This window comes from Lonchura striata, chromosome 7, assembly GCF_046129695.1.
Source record: "Lonchura striata isolate bLonStr1 chromosome 7, bLonStr1.mat, whole genome shotgun sequence".
NCBI lineage: Eukaryota > Metazoa > Chordata > Aves > Passeriformes > Estrildidae > Lonchura > Lonchura striata.
In genome coordinates, this window is record NC_134609.1 from 16,217,776 (window position 1) to 16,238,259 (window position 20,484).

Sequence of the window (20,484 nt, forward strand, 5' to 3'; positions counted from 1 at the left end):
TAAGAACCTCAAAGAAGGGTTTCTTTTGCTTGTATACTGCCAAACACAAAGGCTGCTTAATCTTTGGTATTTCTGAACACTGTTGCAGTAGGGCCATTCAGAAATAACTGAATGGATTCTGGATTGCTTTTTACATTCATTAAGACAAATCAACTCAAATCAAACACTGAAAACCTAGAATAATATCTTGAGCTGTTCTGTTTTCACACACATTGAAGAAAGACCTTGGCAATACCATTCAGGCTGTGCTGCTTGTTCAGTTGGCTGGCAGAGGAGCAGTATTGGCTGATGTGGTGTCACAGGCAAACACCTTACAGATGTAGATGGACTAAAACAGAGCTTCTTTACTGAAATATCTTGATCTAATATGGTCAAGAAAACAATGTTGCCATAGATGTGGTATGAACAATGACAGCTTACCAGCTGGGGGTTTTTACCCCTTTCAGAGTGATGTGGATTTTTCCTGCCATACAGATGTGGGAGCTGCTTTCTGCTGACCCTCAAAGCTGCTTCAACTCCTAGTCCAGTGTCTGCAGCCACAAGTAGCTTCTCTGCTACCATCATCCCAGGTATTTGCAACTCATCACACAGGAAGTCCAGAAACACGCCGAGAAAGCACTGTTGTTTCTCAGCCATACTTTGTTAACCATGATGTCTTTGGTAGAAATGAATCCCAGGTCCCCACAATTCCCATGGACACAGCTTGCACAAGCTGCATCAAGGTCAGACCCTATAAGGAGGGATGTTCACGCTTTGGCAGCAGCCTTGGCCTTGGTTAGAAGCATTTTTACCTTATTAAGAATTCAGGGCTCCAGATACTCCACAGACGTCCCCTGGTGAGCATTTAGCTCAACTTGAGGACAGAAAAAGGGAAAGACCCCCTGGTCTGGCCACCTGAACTTGGACAGGAATTGCAAACCTGCTATCTTTAGCGGCTGCTCTAAGTCACCAAAAACCGCCTACTGAGAATTTCTATTTGTATTTTACATATTCTGTGCCATTTGCCAGCATTAGAACAATATTAGTACTTTTTGTGGCAGTGCTACACAGTGAACTTTTATCTGATTCATCGGTCTGTGAGAATTCATCTGTCCTCTTCGGCGTCAGGGGTATTTTGACATGGCAGCTCGGGGCTTTGTAGGAAAGAGAATAGCTATGAAACTATACATAGAAAAGATTGGCTATGATTTTTATTGGCAACGCTCAGACAGAGCTGAAGCAGTTTCACAGGGGATAAACCCGGCACTGGAGCAGGGTTACCGCTCCACCTGGCGGGCACCCGGCGCCTCAGGGGCGCCGGGCCTCGGCCGGCGGCGGAGAGCGGCGGGCCCGGGGGATGCAGAGCCGTGATGTCTCTCACAGCCCGGCTGCGCTGCTGGGAACGAACCACGGGAGATCTCCAGGGCCTAAGGCACCACCCCACAGCCTTTCCCACCCACCGCAGTCCCGTGGCGAGGCAGCAGGGCTGTGTGGGGCGCGGCACAGCGGGACTACAGGGCCCAGGCTGCCGCGGGCGGGCGGCAGGGGCGGGGCCGCCGTGCGCCGCTCCGCGCCGGGCTGGGCCCGCCCGCCGCCCGCCAGCATGGCCGGCTTCGCCGACCTGAACCTGCCGCAGGGAGCGGACAAGAAGTGCCTGCAGAGCCTGCTGGAGGCCGCGGCGCACCGTGAGTCCCGGTGGGGCTGGGCTGGGAGCGCGGGCCGGCCCCGGCCAGAGGCGGCGGGACGCGAGCGGCGGCGGCTTCCCCGGCTCGGCAGGCGCAGCCGGAGCCTGCGGGCTGGGTGGGCACAGATCCCCGGGATGAGCCTTCCCTTCCCTCCGGGCAGGCCGGCATCGCCACCCGCCCCGGCGCCGCTGCGCTCCGTGCGCTCCGCCCGCGGCTCTGCCAGCGCAGTGCCCGGGCCGGGTCTGCCCGGGTCGGGTCTGCCCGGGCCGGGTCTGCCCGGGGCCGGGTCTGCCCGGGGCCGGGGTCTGCCCGGGGCCGGGTCTGCCCGGGTCGGGGTCTGCCCGGGGATCTGGTCTGCCCGGGTCGGGGTCTGCCCGAGACAGGGTCTGCCCGGGTCGGGGTCTGCCCGGGTCGGGGTCTGCCCGGGGATCTGGTCTGCCCGGGTCGGGGTCTGCCCGGGTCGGGGTCTGCCCGGGGCCGGGTCTGCCCGGGTCGGGGTCTGCCCGGGGCCGGGTCTGCCCGGGGCCGGGTCTGCCCGGGGCCGGGTCTGCCCGGGGATCTGGTCTGCCCGGGGATCTGGTCTGCCCGGGGATCTGGTCTGCCCGGGGCCGGGTCTGCCCGGGGATCTGGTCTGCCCGGGGATCTGGTCTGCCCGGGGATCTGGTCTGCCCGGGGTCGGGTCTGCCCGGGGATCTGGTCTGCCCGGGCCGGGTCTGCCCGGGCCGGGTCTGCCCGGGGCCGGGTCTGCCCGGGCCGGGTCTGCCCGGGGATCTGGTCTGCCCGGGGCTGGGACTGCCCGGGGCTGGGTCTGCCCGGGTCGGGGTTTGCCTGGGCCGGGGTCGCTGGGGAAGCTCCTGATGCGCCTTGCAGCTCTGCCTCTCCCTGTGTATCCCAGCGTAACAGCTGTTTTTTCCCCAACGTGGACCAGTGTTTCCGCCTGCAGTTTCTAGGGCTCGGCTCTTTCCCTGCAGAGCTGTTGTCAGCCACGTGCTGCCTGTGCGGGGTTTGGGCGGCTGGTTTAAACGCCCCTGGCGTCTCTTCCTCAGAGCCCTTTGAGCGGTACCTTCTCCTCCGTGTAGTCGGCATCGTTTTGAATTGCTCGCTTTGCCTTCTCCGACAGCTGTATCTCTGCCGGCTCTGCGTTGTCTGCAGTTTTAACAGCTGTGCTGAGTATACTTAGCAGTTTTCCATAGAGAAAGTCATAAACAGGGCCAAACTAAGCTAGACCTTTGGGGACACCAAGCCCATGTATTTGTGTTCATAAAGCTCTGCGATTGAGTAAGAGTAGAAAGGCCTGGACTAGGCTAAAAACCAAATAGATTTTTTTTTTCTGTTTTAAAGTATTTTTTTGGGTGAACCAGTCTTTTTAAAAAATACTGTGAAATCTAAACATGCACATGGTTATTAACCTTAAGACATTTAAGTAATGACTATTTTACGGTTTTCTCATTGGATTTATTGTCTTTTTGTTTACTTGACAAAATATTCTTACTATGTGTTTTTCAGTGGGGTATTCTGCAGTTGCACTTAATCATGTCATCGACTTTAAAGAAAAGAAACAGGTAATTTTTCTTGGGGTTATTTGGTCTTACTGTCTTTTCCTTAGTAAACCTGCTTCGTTACTGCATGTTTCCAGATAGCTTTAGCTACAGAATGCACATCTAGACACAAGTACAAATCTCTGTATTTGTAACAAAACTCCCATTTTATATTGCAGTAAAACTGCCTTTGGATTAATTTTTAATCTGCTTCATGTACTGTCCCACAAAAATAGTTTTCTTAGTGTGGTGAATTTCTTAAGATTGGAACACAGTTTTTGTTTACATGTAAACCTAACCCATAACAGTTTTAATAACTTTATTTTCTTCTCTTTCAAGGAAATCATCAAGCCAGTATCCCCTTCAGAGTTGTTTCCATCTTTACCTATTGTACAAGTATGTCTAGTTGCATTCTCTATATATACTGTTATTCTGAATTACCCTTTTTTACCTTTGTGTGTTTGTATATGTGATTTTGCGTATGAGGTGTTAATCAAAAAAGAAAAATTTGTCCATTGTTTCATGGTTAAACCTCCAAGCATAGGAAGAATAGTTAGCTCACATCAGGGTAAGCTCTATTCATTATTTTAGAAATTATTAAAGAAATTTCTTTGTGTGAATTTTGAATCTGCTAGTAATTGAATAATTACAGTACAGTTCTTGAAATTTAAGTTTTGGAAATAACTTTGTGGTTTCAATGGAGCAAAATTTGGATATAAAAAAGTACAATAATATGTTTTGAATCACTGACATTCATTAATTCAGGAACTGCTTTTACTTGCTGTTGTGGCCTGCCTGAGGAATCACAACAGTAGTAAAACATACTCAATTTTTCTGCATAGTTGTTTGTCTTTTTTCTTTCCTTTTCTATTTATCCTTCTCCAGAGAAACACAGTAAGTCATTCTTTGTAAGGACAGGTATAATATCAAAGAGATATATCAAGACACCATTTTCTTTTTATAGCAGACTGGTGGAAATTACCACAAATTTTTGCTTTGGATTATTAATTTTTTTTTATATTATCCTTTTTTTCTGTAGGGAACATCTAAAAGAATTAAAGTCTTGACCCGCTTAACACTTGTTGTTTCTGATCCTTCCCACTGTAATCTCTTGGTAAGTATACTCAGCAGTCAATTTTGCAACTTCTATTTCTTTATGAATGAATGAAACTTTGGAAATTCTATGGGGATAACATCCTGGAATTTATAGGGCACTCAGCAGTGATTTCTGAGATTGCATCTTTAACAAATAATGTGATCATGAGGAGATGCAGGCTTACAAGACTGTATATGGCTTCTGTTGATCATTTTCAGTATGGAACAACAGTTCTGTTCCTTGGTTTCCGGACTTCTGTGCATAAAGTAGAAGACCATGAGCAACCCTTGTGTCTGGTTATGTTTTTATGCGACAAGATCAAAGCAAAAAGTATGTCTTAGTAAATTGGTGGGACAAGCCTCAAGCTGAGAATGAATTACTTCATTGTAGAACCTGCTGTGTAATTGGATGATTATTAGCTTTGTTTACATACTTGACAGGGAAAAAGGATTTTTCTTCTCATTGTTTTGGTTGTAATCATTGTGTATGGCTTTGACATCTGTCAAAATTCAAAGTAGTAATTATTTGCTCCTTTTATAGAGATCAACATCTGCAAATATAAGGTTGTATGACATCATAGCAGTATTTCCAAAAACTGAGAAACTGTTCCATGTAAGTACAATCATCTCATCAGTAGCCTTTAGTGCCTTGTGCTAATTTAAACACATGCTTTTTTTTGATTTTATTTCCCATTTTATAAAGACCCGATGGAGTTAATCAAACATTACAGGCTGCCTGGTCAGTTGATAGGCTGAGGGTTTGAGAGGATTTGCAGGAGGCTGCAGGACCCTGAGGTGACAGGTTAAAGTCTGAAACATCTACCTTGTCTGCCTGATGAAGGGACTTGTATGCCTTGCATTGTGGTTGCCGTTATGTGCCTTGTACTCAAGTGAGGAAAGAAAACATCCTTTTTTCCCTCCAATATATGTGTACTATCATAATGTAGAAAACTTATGTCTTCAGCTTTAACTTCTCATACTCCTGAGAACTTCCCTAAAATGCATTTGTGACCTTCTGTTAGAACTAATTATTCCTGGTCTCAAAAATGCTAGGGAGGATTTTAAAGTGGAACTAATGTGGTTCTGTGGGTTGCATGATAGCTGTTCACCTCCATTTCCTTCATATTTTTATTTAAATTGTTCTCAAATACTTGATAACAGTTCATGTCAATGTTCTGATTGTGTGGAGCACCTTGAAGCAAGTTATGTTTTTGTTAGAATTTTTCTTACAAAACCCAAAACTGTGGTCTGACCTGTTGTAAGCTCTTAAGTATTAGCATTACATCTGAATTGGGTGAGTAGGTGGAAGTGTTCCATCTCTCTTAGCCTTGGCAGGCATGCAGTTTAAAGCAGCGTGAAGGAGGGACAGGGACAGCAAAAAAAAAAAAAAAAAAAAAAAAAAAAAAAAAAAAAGTGAGTTTATTCGAAGAATTTGCTTTCAAAGGGAGCTTCTCAGTTTAAAACTGAGTCTGGTGGTTGTTTTTTTAAAATAAGTTAAAGCCACACTGCTGAGTACCTGTTTTGCCACATTAAAATTGTATTATTCTTTGTATTATTCTGTTTTGTATTTCTACATTATTTCCCCTTCTATTTAAAGTCTTGTCCAAGTAAACTACAAGAAGCTGTAAAAGAATATGAACTTTAAAGAATTTTTCAGCAGAATTCAAGCATTAATTATAATGAGTTACAGCAAAATGAAACTAATTTCTGAATTTTATTTCCCTTGAAAGATTTTAGGACTCTTTGAGGTGTGACAGAGGCAAACGGTTTAAAATATTTTTTGCTCCACTCTCCACCTCTTTCTTTTGATCTCTGGCAATAGTATAAAATCTCACTTCTCAAGTGAGCTCAATCAGTTTATCATGTGCTCAAATAAGCACCTGAAACTAGGTGATGAGCCAGGGTGTGCTGTGTTGTTTTTTTGGGAAAGGAGTATTCTCTCACTTAAGGGTTATTATTGTTTATTATCAGCCATACCATGCCTCCTGCTGCAGTTGCACATCCAGCTGTGGTGGCATTTAAACTGGCATTAACAGCCACTCCTTTCTGCAGGTCTCTGTCTGCTTTGCTGCTGGGGCTGTTTGCTTGCTTGGCAGCTTGCTTTGAGGAGCCTGCTTTTGGCTGAGCAGTAACCAGAGTTTTTGCCAAGTTGTTTTGCAGGCAGATCCCCTTTCCCAGAGTGATTGAGCAGGCAGCCACGTGGAGAGTTGTGCCAGCTCAGGGTGGGTGGCTACGCTCCAGCAGGCCAGTGCAGACAGTGCCTGGTTAAGCTGACACTCTGGCAGGTGATGGACAGGGTGTGAGGAAAGAAGCAGGATTGGCAGTGAGATTATCTTCATTGCTTCCATGCTGGCAGCACTTTGAGCTGGGAATGGAACCCAGGTGTGTTTCTTTTAAACTGCGTGAGGTGAAAGACTTCATCCTTCACATTCAGGGCAGGTTTGTATGGCTGCCTTTTGTTTAGAGATTTTACAGTGTTTTGCTGTGGAGAGCTGATTCAGTTTCACAGAAGTATCACACAGGTGAAAGGAACTTTACAGAGGGGGTTTCAGCACGTACACTTTGGCTCTTAAAACTCATGGATATTTCATTATTAAGAATAAAGCCTTCGAGAGTGGGTCTTGCATGACAAATTAACTTCCTGTTGGCTTTTGGTAGTTCAGCATTACCTCAAGAGTATCATCTTTCTTGCCAGCAATTTGGCACTTGTGTTTTCTCCATTGAACAAGATTTTTCATATTTTTGTGAAAAAATTACATGACCATTGGAGATGTGCTCCAATTTTAGCATGGCTTGAAATAAATCTGTGCCCTTTTGTCACAAGCCAGGGAAGCTTTTGTGACTGAGTGTGGTAGTGATGTGTACTGAAAGATGTGCTCAAATGCTTTGAATAATATATATCCTTAAGGGGATGAGGAAGCCATGTTTGCCAATTGTTGAATGGACTTCTTGTTTAAGTCTCCCAAAAAGATTGTTTTGGCCTGCACCAGGAATGGCCACCACCAGGTAATAGGGTCTGTACCTGCTGCTTTTCAAAAATTTTGCTTTCTAAGATTGCTGATTGTTTTAATGATATTAGTTAGTTCTGTCTGCTGTTCACAAGCGCTTAGCACATCACTAGTATCTAAAAAATACCTACATGTGTACCTCTGAAGATGTAGTGAAAAGTCAAATTTCAATGTTTATTTCCTAAAATGTTTGCCAATCTTGCTTCAGAGCATCCAGACAGTGGCAGATGTACTTATTCATGGCTGGTTGGAGTTTTCCCAGCAGATGGGGCTCTTGCCCACAGTGCTGCCAGTCAGCTGCTGGGCTGTGCCACTTTGCTGCATGTAATTTTCTGTATGTAGTTGTTGCACTTCAGATCTTTTCAGCAGGCAGGGTAACCTTAGCTTGATGCATATTTGATTTGTCTGGGAGCCAAAAGCTAGGCTGAACATTAAGAGTTCTTGGAGAAATATGCTCTCCAGTTTTTCATACAGTGTATATATGAGGAATATGATTCACAGTTTGTTTTTCCTTGGTGGTATTTTCTGAAATGTTCATGTCACTGGAATCCTGTAGATATCCTGGCTTTTGAGTCACCCCTTGTCCCACTGTGCTTAATTTGCAAAATGGTAAAGAGTTTTCCAGTGTTTCTGGAACTGATTAGAAAGGCTTGATTTCTCATCTCATAGGGCAACTTGCATGTGTCTGATGTCTATTCTTGCTTTCCTTAATTTTTGGCATAATCTCTTCCTGAGTTTTTTATGACCTCACTGACATTTCCTAGGGCATGATTCTGAGCTATTTGTTCTGTGCATGTTCCCATACATCACGTCTATGTATTAGTTTGTACCTCATGTAAGAAAAGGAGAGAAGCTGACTGTAGTAGGGCTGAACTTCCTCTTGCAGGTCTAATTCTATGCCATAGATTCCACAGGCAGCCCATGTCCTGCCTAATGGGGGATAAAGGTAGGGCATGAAAAAAAAGTTTAGTCTGAATGTCCTGGCAGAGACAACTTCAAAAGCCTTGTGGTTTGCCTGCATGTGTACTGTGGCTGTCTTGTCTAGGAGAGAGTGCTGTCAACAGCTAAGAAACATTGCTAAAGCTGGACCTCTGTTCTCACCTCCATCCAAATTCCATGTGAACAAACTGGTAAAAGACCAGTTTGCCAGGCAGTGTGTGCCTTGTGTTAGAGCAGCCCTTGCCCCTGGGGCTCCTCACAGCCACCACTGCTTCTGTGCTGGTGGGAGGAGGGATGAATGGTTGGCACCTGGCCCAGGTGTATTTGGAGGTGTTGCTGCCAGGTTTCTGAGTGCAGAGAGTTCCCCTACACACACACAAAAAAAAAAATCCTTTTCAACTTCTTCATCCTATCTTACCTTCTTTGCTACAGCTCTGCTTACAGATGTTAATCTGGCCCTGTGTAATCATCCTTGGAGAGAAGGCATATATAATTCCTACCTTGGGTGCATGAGATTAATGTAAATCAAAGATTCCCTTTTAGGTCCCCTTAATTTTCCCTGTACCTCAGTGTGAAGAGCCTCTGCCCCTTGTTCACTTCCTCCATCTCTTAATAGAACCTGTAAATTGTGTTGTGAATTCAAAGCTAAATTCTTAAACTGTAGCCTTCAGTGCTGTCTCCAGACTCTGCCAGAGGTGTGGCTGTCAGGAGGAGCTGTACTCAGCCAGGAAAGGGAGGCTCTGAGGATTGGTCTCCAGTATACGGCATGCAGCACCAATAGTCACATTCTGCTTTTTTTCTTTCTTTTCTCTATTGCTTCTGGTAAAAGTAATTAATCCTGAAACCTAACAGGTGCTGCAGTGGAAGCAGACCATGATGGGGTGTGGGGCAGATCCTGGGCTCTTCCCTTTCTAAACTGAGGTTGCTCTTTATTATCTGTGAGTTCTTTTGTCAAAAGCCAGCATTGTGTCTGCATGTCCTCTGTCAGATAAAAACAAAGAAGTAGTGCTTTGGGGTTGACCATTATTTTATTGGAAAATTAGTTCTGTAAGAAAAGGAAGACTTAGATTTTAAGTCTCAAATGCTGCTGTTGTATTGGCATACCTGCAAGGCATAGTGCCTCTTAATTTAAAAACTGATCTCACCATGGAGAGGCATTTGTTGCATTAAGAAATTAAGGGAAATATTAGTGTACCTCAAGTTGGTTATGCATTTTTTGGCATATCTAATAATCTGTTCCTATTTCTTTGCTGTAGATTGCTTGCACAACACTAGATGTGGATCTGGTCTGTATAAATGTAACAGAAAAGTTGCCATTCTACTTCCGAAGGCCCCCTGTGAATATGGTAAATTTACATCTAAATTGTATTCTTGCTGTTAGACTGACATTTAATACAAAATTTGAATCAAATTCCCTACTGCTTTCCACCCACCATTCCTATCCAAGTGGTTCTTTTATTTTCTTGCATAATGTATAGTTTTGTTTCAAATGTCCTTCACTTCAGGGCCTCCACTGCAGCACTTAATACACAGTGATGCATGTTCTTTCTTTTTCTTCTCCTGTCCCACACTTAAGAAGGCAGAAGTGGTGTTCCCAAGGAATGGAAACTGAGCCTTAAGGCCACTGTGCTGCTAAGCAGGGAGATACAGTGTGATTGCTGACAAATATGCTTCCCAAACCAGAAATGGTACAGCTGTGTCAAAACAGATAAACAGCCCTTTGATTTAAAAGACAGGAAATGTGAATGGCAGTGTTCATTTAGAAGAAGGATGTTTTGTTGGTTACTTGAAAGATAACTGTATTGAATCCACAGTTGGACAAAAGAATGTCTTGGTAAATGAACCAAAATCAGCATTGCTAAATATGTGCTGTGGGACCCAAGATGGCTATCAGTGTGGATCAAATATAGTTCTGCCTGCTGTTGGTAGTTTGCCAGAAAGTTTAATCTACACATACTCTTACAGGAACTTGTTTTCTTGTCTGAATATATGTAAAGGTTTGTTCCACATGGCCATTCTTGGCTGATAAAGAACTTAGTTCTCAAAAATTTAAATTTGGAATTGGCTAGCAATCCTAGTTCCTTTTCTTATAAAGTTTGACCTAGAATAAAAATTCATATAATTAATTCTGAGACAGAATAAAAATAATACATTGGCATTTATGGTAAACTGAGGTTTTCAACATTCCGCTTGGAATAACAATTTTGTATGAAACACTGTATGAAGGTACCTAGCTGCCTAAAACTGCAGCAGCTGTCCCAGGTAAGGAGCTGTGTGGCTCTTAGAGCTCTGTGCTGGGAGACATTTTCCTTGCAAGCTACTTCTTATATTCTACATTCCCAGCATCAATTATTCTGTCTGTTGGACTGGTCTGTGCATCCTGGGGCAGTCAGTTCTGGTTATTATGATGTCAGACAGATTGGCAGGCAGCTGAAGTGGTAGGGATGAGGTTAAAAATCACCTTGACTGGAAATTGGTGTATTGGCATCACCTGTTTGGTTTTGATAAATTCAGGCTTCTCTTGTTTGCAGCTATCAGGTCAGTTCTGTGCTATTGTGCTTGCATACAGAGGGTGTATGGGTTCATGGGTGGGAGCTAGATTAATTGCTACTGTATTCAGTGGACTCTCTTACAGTATTACCATTGCAGCATATTTTAATAATATTTGTGTAAATAGAGAGTATAATTTCAGGCAAATGCAGGATTGCCATGGAAGAAAGAGCTCCTGGCTTACACTGTGTCTTTATCAAAAGCACACTGTGTGCAAGTTGCTTAACCTTTCTGTGTTTGCAAAAACAAGAATACTAGGCTTTTGGTGAGGTGTCTTTGAAACCTCTTCTGTGATTCACTGTTATTTAACATTGTCACAAGCACCAGAGTATGCTGTGAGACAGGAGAAGAAGGGTCCTCATTGCTGCTTTTGTGCAAGGAGGAATTCTTCATCTGCAATACATGGCTGCTGAGGGAAGTGGTGAACTTTCTTACAGCAGGGTGTGGGAATAGGGGAATCAGGTCCTCAAAGTTTCAAAGACAGCAGATAACCAGCAATGGTTATCTGTCTCCTCAACTCGTTATAGTATGTATATATTAGTGATAGCAAATTACAGCAAATAAGTGGTTGGTATTTGTTTGTTAAACCTTGTTTATCTGTCATCCAAGATTTATGCACATGTATCTGGTGTACAGTGAAGCCTTCCCCCACTCTCTTTTCATGCTATGATGTGTTCTTACTGGAACAATTCTGCCTTATTTTTTTATATTTGACACAGTTAAACTGAGAATAAGCTGCATCAGTAACAGACAGCAGTTGTTAGATCGTTAGGCTCCCCTCCTTTTGATTTTTGATCACTGTCTTTCATGTGAAGGCAATAGATCGAGGCATTTACTTTGAACTTCTTTACACGCCTGCCATCAAAGACTCTACTATGAGAAGATACACAATTTCAAATGCCATCAGCCTGATGCAGATCTGCAAAGGAAAGGTAAGCTCTCAAAATGAAAACAAGGTAATTAAATCAGTTCAAATTTTTCTGGAGTTGTACAGACTGAGCCATTTTAAATGAGTTTGATGCTGGGACATCTGAAGCTGTAACTAAATCTTGGCCTACTAACACAAGGACACAATCATTGTAGCTCCAGATACTTCCAGTCCTGCTCCACTGCATGCTTTCTTCTTAAGCTGTCAAGCTGTTAGATTCTTTTTCCAGAACAACCCATGTGTTGTTATGGTATGCAATTCCCAAAACAAAGGTGGGAATGGATGGAGGGAGATTAAAGTGCCAGACATCTAAGGTTTGCACTAGAACTGGAATTCTTGTATTTCTTTAAAATCCTTCATTTCATATTTCTCATCGACCAAAAGCTCTTTGACTGTCTACTTTGAATATGGGGGCTAGAAAACAATAAGAAAAAAAGTAGAAACCTTGTTTTGTTAACAAGTAAATCCTCTGTGTCCAAAATAGACCAAACAGTGAGGTGGCTGTCAGCCAAGGCTTTGCTTCAGTCAGATGAACTGCATTCTTCCATGATACTGAAACCCAAGGAAGAAGTAACTTTGAGATGCCTGTAACCCATTGCTTTCATAACTTACCTCCTCCCAGGCTACCACATTAAGCTGTCTGTTATGCTGTGTCCTCTCAGGCCATGCTTTTTAATAGGGGGTCATATCAAATTTAACAGAAATTGTAGTTCCCCCTACTGTATTGTAAATGGCCTCTGCTGCATGTAGCTAGTCCATAGAAGCTGGATTTGGAAAATGTGAAGTGGGATGTGGAGCTTGGAGGATAAATTAAAAGTAGATCCATCATTACCTCAGTTCTCCTCAAGCATGGCAGCTTTTATAGAACAGCAGGGTGGCCCAAACAGATTCATTGCCTTGGTGCTACAGAAGAGGTAAGTGTTTGCACAGCCTCTCCTGAGAAGCCCTGCTCTGGCACTTAATGACATGAAGTACTGACTTGGACATGACTTCTGTGCACACCAGACCACTTTCCTTGGAATTCCCTTTTTGATACTGCTCCTCGTTCCTCTGTGCAGTTCAGGATGTGCTTCTCACGTGGTTGTTGATGAACTGGAGAGTTCCAGCTGAGTTGATGTCATGGATAGGGCAAGCGAGATGTTCAGGCACTCAGTCTGTGCACGGTGCCCTTTCATTCTGCATCTGTCAGCCTAGGGTTTCCTCTGTGACTGGAAGGTAAATCAGCTGGAGCTGCATGTGACAAGCTGTTGTTGGGCACTGGAAGAGGACTGCTAGCTTGTCTTTGTTCTTTGCCTCCAGACTCAGTAAATTGTGGACCAACAGAGATCTTATTGGCCCATACTGAGAGTTTGCCTCTGTCAGTGAGGTAGAGGCCCTTGTTTAAATGAACCATGGGATGGCTGGTCCATAGGCTGCTTCTTTTGGCCCCTGGCATGCAACACTCATGTTCTGTAACATGTAGTTGCTGAACCTGTAGTAGCTTTTGGATCCTTTTATTCCTCCTCTATTATGGCAGGGCAGAGAAACCTTCAGAAATTTACTTGTGTTCTCAGAGCTGGCATTGAGCAGTGTCTATGAAACATTAAAATGTGCAGGGAATGAAGGAGAAACTCCTCTGCCTTGCCCACAGAAGGTGTTTATAGCCACAGTCCCTCACTGCCTGTGTTTTGGTAACTGAGTTGGAGGCTGCCTGGAGCAGTGTACTGAACAGCTGCTGTCTCCTTTACCTGGGGAGATAGTGTTTTGCCTTTTAGATTTCCCTTCAGCTCTTGCCTTGGATTTGCCTTTGCCTACTGCTCCTTCAATTGCCAGCTTATCTGCTCTTGTCTTCTTCCTCCATCTTACCCCTGCCGTGGTGAAAGCCAGGCAGAGCGTATCTCCAATGCACAGCAGTGATCCACAATCCTGTGCTGGCTTGAGATGTCTCATACAGCTGCTCTGGGAGCTTCTCTGGGCTTGGGTGACAGGCATTAGTTGCTACAGTTTGGGGCAGGAGACTTGAATTTTCCCAGCAAACTCTTGCAGTCAGCACCACTTAGGCTCAAATGCACCTTTGGGATTCATAGTGTAGTTGTTTTAAAGGTGAACTATTCAGAAAAAAAAATGTCCTAGGCTCCATCAGGATGTGTGCTGCTCAGTCACTTTGATGTGCATATTGCTTCTGCTTCTGGCTTTCCTAATGGTGAGGCAGAGTCATCTGTGCCATCCTCTTCTCCTCAGCACATGAGGAAACCTTGGGCACAGTGTGAACATGCAGTCAGTTTTACAAAGGTCTTTCAGCTGTTGAGATCTAGCTGGACACGACATTTTCTTCCAGTGCCTGCCCAGCTTTTTGTGCTGAGGAGGTGGTAGGGGAAGCAGAGCAGTGTGGGGAAGGGATCTAAAGCCCCACCCTGAAACCAGAGATGGTGTGATGTGTTGGTGGTACTGATGTCATCGAGGGAAAGTCTGTCTCTGCCTCAGCACAATTCTAATTCTCACCCACTCAAGCAGGAATTCCCAAGGCCTTTTATTCAGTATAATAAAAGGTGCAAGGAGATTTTGCTGCTGCAGTTACCACCTGAGCTAAACAGGCTCCCCCTAGGTGAGCATCCTTGCAGCTTAGCATCAGAGAGCTCTGGGAGCTGAGCTGTGGGATCTGCCAGCCCCAGTGTAGTCACATACCTGTTCTGCAGAAACCTTTTGGGAGAGAAGGGAGTGATTTTCATAGGGGTGTCAGTGTTGAGGGAAATGAGTGTGTGGTACAAAGTGACAGCCACTGCCTAAGTGTAGATACATTTCCTGAACCAGTATGGGTATGGTCAAGGCTAACCTGAGTGCTTAGCATTGAGTGGTACTGCAGCAGTATAGGCTGAAAATCTGGGAGCACCAAACTGTCTGAAGGCACAGTTGCCTTCTGTAAGCTGCTTGGGATCTTGGATTCCTGAATCCATTTCTGTTACAGCTTAGGGTGAGTTGTTGTTTATGTGGCTCCTTTTTCAGCTGGTGTAAATAAAGGGGACACTTCTTAACACAGTGCCTGCAGCTCTGCATTTTTTCTTTACCCTTAAGGGCACTTTGAAGTCCACTATGAGAGATACAGGTTGATAGGTTACTGCTTAATGCCATCACTCTGGACACTTATACTGCTTAGCCTATCCCTCTAAAATGTGATGTGCTTACTAATCTCCTATCTGGCTGTGAGATGTTTGTAATTGCAAGGGAGGGCTTGTGCTTGTGCCCTGTCTGTGTAGGGGACAGGGCAGTAACTAAGTTTATCATGTCCCCAAATTAAGATTCCCAGCCTGACTGAGTTCATCTGAGGGCATCAGATACTCTGATGTTTAATTTGGCTCTGAGCCTGAACTTAGCTAATGCTCAAGAACTTTTTGCATCTTGCTGGTTTTTTTTCGTTTATTGATGCTGTCTGACAGATGACTGTTCTCTTTTGTTTTCCAGAACATAGTTATATCTAGTGCAGCTGAAAGAGTAAGTCCCAGATTTTTTTTTTTTTAAAGTCAGAACAATTTGAATATTTATCTGTGGTTGAAAATGCATCTTTAATTACACATTAAACATATAAAAAATTTAAGCTTAAATATGGTTGCTCTTACCAAAGAATTGTATTGTGGGTTTTGGGACTTTTTTTAGTTGGTTGTTTTTTGTTTTGTTGGTTTTGGGGGGATTTTTTGCTGCTGCTGTGGTATTTTCTGTGACAGTTTTCTCCCAGATGGAGACTGTTTGCCAAAATAGTGGTATTTGTTTGATTTACTATTATCTTCAGTACCTTGCTATTATATAGCATTTAATCTTGCCTATCTGATAGCCTTGCCCTGCCTGTTTATACTGTCAGCTTGACAGCAAAGACATTCACATATCCAAACTTCTTTGTTTTGTTTTAGCCTCTAGAGCTCCGAGGTCCTTACGATGTGGCTAATCTGTATCCTTTCCCAAAGTCAAAGGCAGCAGTTAGTAGTAACATTGGAAAGTTTAAAGTGCTTATGAAACTCTTTTCATCCTCTATAGTCCTTGAACTTTGTACAGTGGTACTTGTTGGTGACCTATACAATGAATCAGGGCTCTGAGTGTGTGTGGAAGGAGTAACAGATCTTGGTCATGGGCTGGTATGAGAAGTCATTGTAACTAATAATGTGTGTGTTCAGGTACATTAATGTTGTGTGGGTGTAAATGGAGAAATTAATAAAACCGATAAAAATCTAAGGACACTATGAACCAAATGAGAAATTATTATTTAGTATCTCCATAGTGTCACAGTTTTTGTAACAGAAGCTATAAATTGTTTTTATGTAAAATTAGAAGTTCTAATCTGAGCAGTAACTATTTCTGTTCTGGATTTTCCAGTCCTTAGTTACACATGTAATGTTAAATAAGTAGTTGTTCTAGAAACAAAGGGAGAGTGTCTTTTCTTCCCTCCTTTTGGGAGTTCAGATGCAATTATATTACTTTCCCCACCCCAGAAGCACATATTTCACCTGTCCCTGGAAGGGAAAGGAGCGTTCTGAGGCGTGAGAGCCATGTGGGAGGCTGTGTGGCCTGGAAGGATTTTATGCACAACGTTTTCTTCCCTCTTAAAATGAGCAGTCAGGATCAACCCAAATTAACATAGCTAAGGTGGTGTCATCCCTGCTAAAGGTAGCTGGAAACTTCAGCATAATGCTTTTCTGTCAGACAGTGCCCTGTTCCCAAAACTGAAATTTTCTGTGGGGTGATTTCTTTTCTGAATTATGCATATCTAAAATGTTTCTGTGTTGACAGACTTTTATTTTCAAAAGTACAGCTTCTTATCTGGAAAGAAGCAACATTGCCAGAAGCTTTCCAGGAGGGCTGCTGGGGAACTGCAGCCAGGAGAATTGGGTGCCTCATTTCTCTGCTTCTGGGTAACCTTATGCAAAATGTCACTTTGAGTTACAGCTTTGCTAATTCCCAGTTATTTGTAGAGTAAGCAAACCTACCGTGCAGAGAGCCTTTCCCGTTGTGTGTGTTGCTTCCTGTGTGTTTTGATCCTGAGCAGCAGTGACAGAGGTTTGCTGTTTGGCCTGTCAGAAGGCGAAGCAAAGGCAGCTGTGTCCACCAACTGCAGAGCCACCATGCTACATGGAGGTGAGCACTTGTAAGCTCCTCTGGGTAACATGTGCATTTGTTAAACTAAGTTCTTGTTGATGCATATTCTCTGAGACCTTACAGAGCAAGTCAGATCAGGGTTTTACTTCTTTGTCCAATGCATGAAGAGGAGCTTGTGTGGCAAGGCTGTTTTATTATCCTTTGTTGCCATGCTGGCAAATCAGTGGCTGAACTGATGGTGCTGTCTGTGCTGGAGGACTCGTGCAACCACATTAATGAGTCATAAATGGTGGAACCAAAATAGGGACCTGCTGCTGTTCTTCATAGTTAAACTATCCCTTTTCAGAAAGGTTTGAGTGCTGATCTTGGTGACACTGACAAGAATGAAGTAATTGACATAAAAAAAATGGGTATGCATGTGTTTTTGCATACTATGCACTTGCCTTTTGCTTTCTGCATGTGTGCACAAGCAACCTTAGTCATGTCCCTTTCTGATGCATTAATACATGGATTATTTCTGACTCGCTCTTCAATGTGGATCATTTCAAACTCATGGTAAAATCAACAGGTTCTCCTCCAGCCTGCTGCTCATCTACATAGTGATACAGAGTTTATCAAATTTATGTAGGATTTCTCAAGCCTGTCATTTATCTTATCTGTGAAATTAAATAGCAAGTATCATTTCCCTTGTCCCAGAGGGGATACTAACCCAGAGTAAGTCAATATATTTTGTCAAGATTCCTGCAGAACCTCTCTGCTAATAGAGTAGCAGTAGGGAATCTCTTCTAACTCAAATTTTGCAGAGAAGCTTCCCACCAGTAATTACAAAATTGGATTGGGCTCACTAGGCTATTTGACCAGTATTTCATTATAATGTTGAGAGTTTGGTAAATAAAATTCTTGAATACCATAAAATACTTCCTTGGTATGTAGGGGATCCCCTGCCAATACAGTTGTGCCCACATAGTCTAAGAATCCTGGGGTATGTGAATGCATTTTTTAGTATTTTTTTAGGAACAGTATGTTTGGCTAGAAATACTTTTGACAGTGCTTCAAGAATGTGTCCTGTGATTATTGAACTGACTAAGCCTGTTTTCCTATGGTTTTGTGTCTCTGCAGCTCCTCAGGCCCTGCAGACCTTGGTTTTCCTTGGTTTGCTATAATTCTACACCCACTATTTTATTTCCTCCGGTAGTTTCTCCACTCTGTAATGCAGTGCATCCTAAGCTCCTGCCCTTGCAGCTTGCTTCCCTGCTGTGTGTGCTGACTGGCTGGTTGCTCAACATGCCCAGCTGTGGTTTGGGGCATGGACAACTGAACTGAATATGCCTTAAATGCATTTTATTTCAGTATTTGAGTACTGGTACTGCAGCTTCTGCTTGTGTATTCCAGAAACTCGAAAGAGTGCCTGTGGTGTTGTGTACACGGTGAAGAAGCCTCGCAAGGTTGAGGAGGAAGAAACAGCAGTGCCAGCCTGCAAAAAAGCTAAGACTCAAGCTTGAGGACTGAACAAGTTGTCAACAGAAGGCTTCATCTCTTCTTTATCCAGGGTTGAGTCTTCCTCCAACCTCCAGCCAACCTAATTTTTCCCTTACTACCTTGCTCAGCCTGCAGATTAATTATTCTCCCAGCATTCAAGTGAGGAAAACTGTGTGGATGAGACTGTTGAATAGTATTCACCACATCTGATAGGTCATGCTGGACTTCTGGCCAAGGGCAGGACACTGACTCTTCACCCTACCTTAGGTATCCTAGAGTTAATGAAAACTCAACAGAACATTTCTAACACGGAAATTTTCATTTGTACATGTGCATTCCTTTTTTATTAAAAATATGTCTAAGAACACATGCCTTCATAGTCTAGCTCTTCTGGTTTCTCAAGTTTAAAACACATCTCTGTACAACTGCAAGCCAGTAGATAAAGTTTACCTTCAAGTGGCCTGTGAAGAAGAAAAATAATAGAGTTTTTTTAAAAATTCCTTCCTATTCAGTTTTGTGATCAATGGGTATAATGAAGATCTCAGGATTTGTCAGGAGGTATCTTGGATTTGGGTTACAGTAGGAGTAACTGACCTGATTTGTCAGATGCATATCCCAAAGGCCATCTGTGTCCTCAGCACTTAGAATCAAACAGTACCATTAGATGTTTGCCAGAGGCGGGCAGGAAGAGCCCGGGGTTACACTGAATGTGTGCTCAGCAGGGGAGTTTGCAGTGTTGGAGCTGTCTCACCTAGGTCACCTCACACATCTTTACTGGACCATTTCCTTCTTTACTTCCTGCTCTGGAATTGTTATCTGTGCACATGGTCATTTTGCTGTCTCTTGCTTTTCTGTTTTCCTTCCTTTTAATGGCTCAGTAAACCTAATCTGGCTGCCAAATAACCAGTCAAACAGATATAACCAGCAGAGCATTTTCAGAGCTCTTCCTAGTGTTGCCTGAATTTTTTTTTTTTTTTTCATTAAATGAGTGGAAAATTACATAAGCTACTGTACTGCGATACTGTTGAGCCGTTTTTACTGTGATTGTTCTTTACTGGTGCCTAACAGCAAGTTGAAAAGTGGACGTTATAACATGTAAAATATATTGCAGAAATCTGGCAGTGGGTCATTTCTAGCTCTTGTTAACTGGACTGAGCAGAATACATGAAGTTCTCATAGATTTAACAGTTCCATATAATTCTGGTATAAGTCACAACAGCTTTTCCTTCATTCAACAAATATGAAATATGTTTCCTGTATGTTGCTACTGGTTAACTTTGTGACTTGAGTCCATTTTATTATAGGTATTGGGAATTTTTTATACATGTGTGTGTATATACATATATATATATATATATATATATGCATAAAGTAGTTTGCAATTTATGGACTTGCCTCTAAAATGCTCTAACCAGAGAAGAAGCACAAAGTGTTTGGTGCAGTTTTCTGAATGGCATGTTAATCCTGCCTTGGCCAGAGAATAACCTACCTTGAGCTTGGCAAAAGTTCTTTGGTAACTAACTTACGGAAGGAAGCTTTGAATGCTTGAGATCCTTCTTGTTACTTGTTTGGCTTTAAAAAATTTAACTCTTCATCTTTGCCCTTTATTAGATACAGTGCTTTAGGAGCTGATTGAAAGGTTTCTTCTCCCCCAGTTTCCTGAAGCACACTGGCCACTGGGGTGCCTGAATGATTGAACAGTCTGAGTTAGCCAGCACTGATGTCATTCTGTTTCCTGACAGGCTTGCTGCCACTGTCCAGGCAATTGGGCAGAAACAAGCAGGGAAGTCGTGGCTTGCAGGGAAGAGCAGCCAGTGGAGGCGAGCTGTAATTTCTGTGGAGGAGGATGTGTGCACAGATCAGACCTGTGGCTGGCAAGGTGCACTTGTGTGAGGAGAGTCTCATCTGTCGGAAGCTATTGGCCTCAGTCTAGGAGAGCTGCCTGCAGACAGAATAGGTGGTTCTTTGGCTTGCTCCGCTGGGTTTTGTGTAAATTCATTCCAAAATTGTTATGCCAGGAAAAATTATTCATTGCTGCCCACTTCTGACTCCACCTCAGGATATTGCCCAGGACATTGCTTTGGCCAGACTATAAAGCCAGCTGACATGGGTTGGTGAAGGAGTATGAGAGCCTCTGGCATATTTGTCTGTCAGGCCACCCACTGGATAATCAGGAATTTAATTGAATGCAGCATCTAAATACCCTTCTACCTGCTCTCTCC

General features: G+C 43.4%; 1 protein-coding gene across 1 annotated transcript; it reads left to right on the forward strand.

Annotated features, from left to right (window-relative positions):
- The first annotated feature begins 1,541 nt into the window (after positions 1–1,541).
- RPP30 (ribonuclease P/MRP subunit p30) lies at positions 1,542–18,631 on the forward strand. Its single transcript, XM_021539461.2, has 11 exons — positions 1,542–1,664; positions 3,171–3,226; positions 3,542–3,598; positions 4,242–4,316; positions 4,839–4,910; positions 9,501–9,590; positions 11,610–11,726; positions 15,161–15,190; positions 15,604–15,641; positions 16,743–16,822; positions 18,176–18,631. Exons 1-11 carry the CDS (start codon positions 1,583–1,585, stop codon positions 18,283–18,285), a joined length of 807 nt encoding a protein of 268 aa, XP_021395136.2. The 5' UTR covers positions 1,542–1,582; the 3' UTR covers positions 18,286–18,631.
- The last annotated feature ends 1,853 nt before the right edge of the window (positions 18,632–20,484 follow it).

What these genes read in the sequence shown, in the direction of transcription:
- RPP30 (XM_021539461.2), top strand. Translation starts at nt 1,583, where the DNA reads ATGGCCGGCTTCGCCGACCTGAACCTGCCGCAGGGAGCGGACAAGAAG. An exon ending in AAACTGAGAAACTGTTCCAT is followed by an intron (nt 4,911 to 9,500) that starts GTAAGTACAATC and finishes TCTTTGCTGTAG; the next exon opens with ATTGCTTGCACAACACTAGA. An exon ending in CCTTACGATGTGGCTAATCT is followed by an intron (nt 15,642 to 16,742) that starts GTATCCTTTCCC and finishes CAGCAGTGACAG; the next exon opens with AGGTTTGCTGTTTGGCCTGT.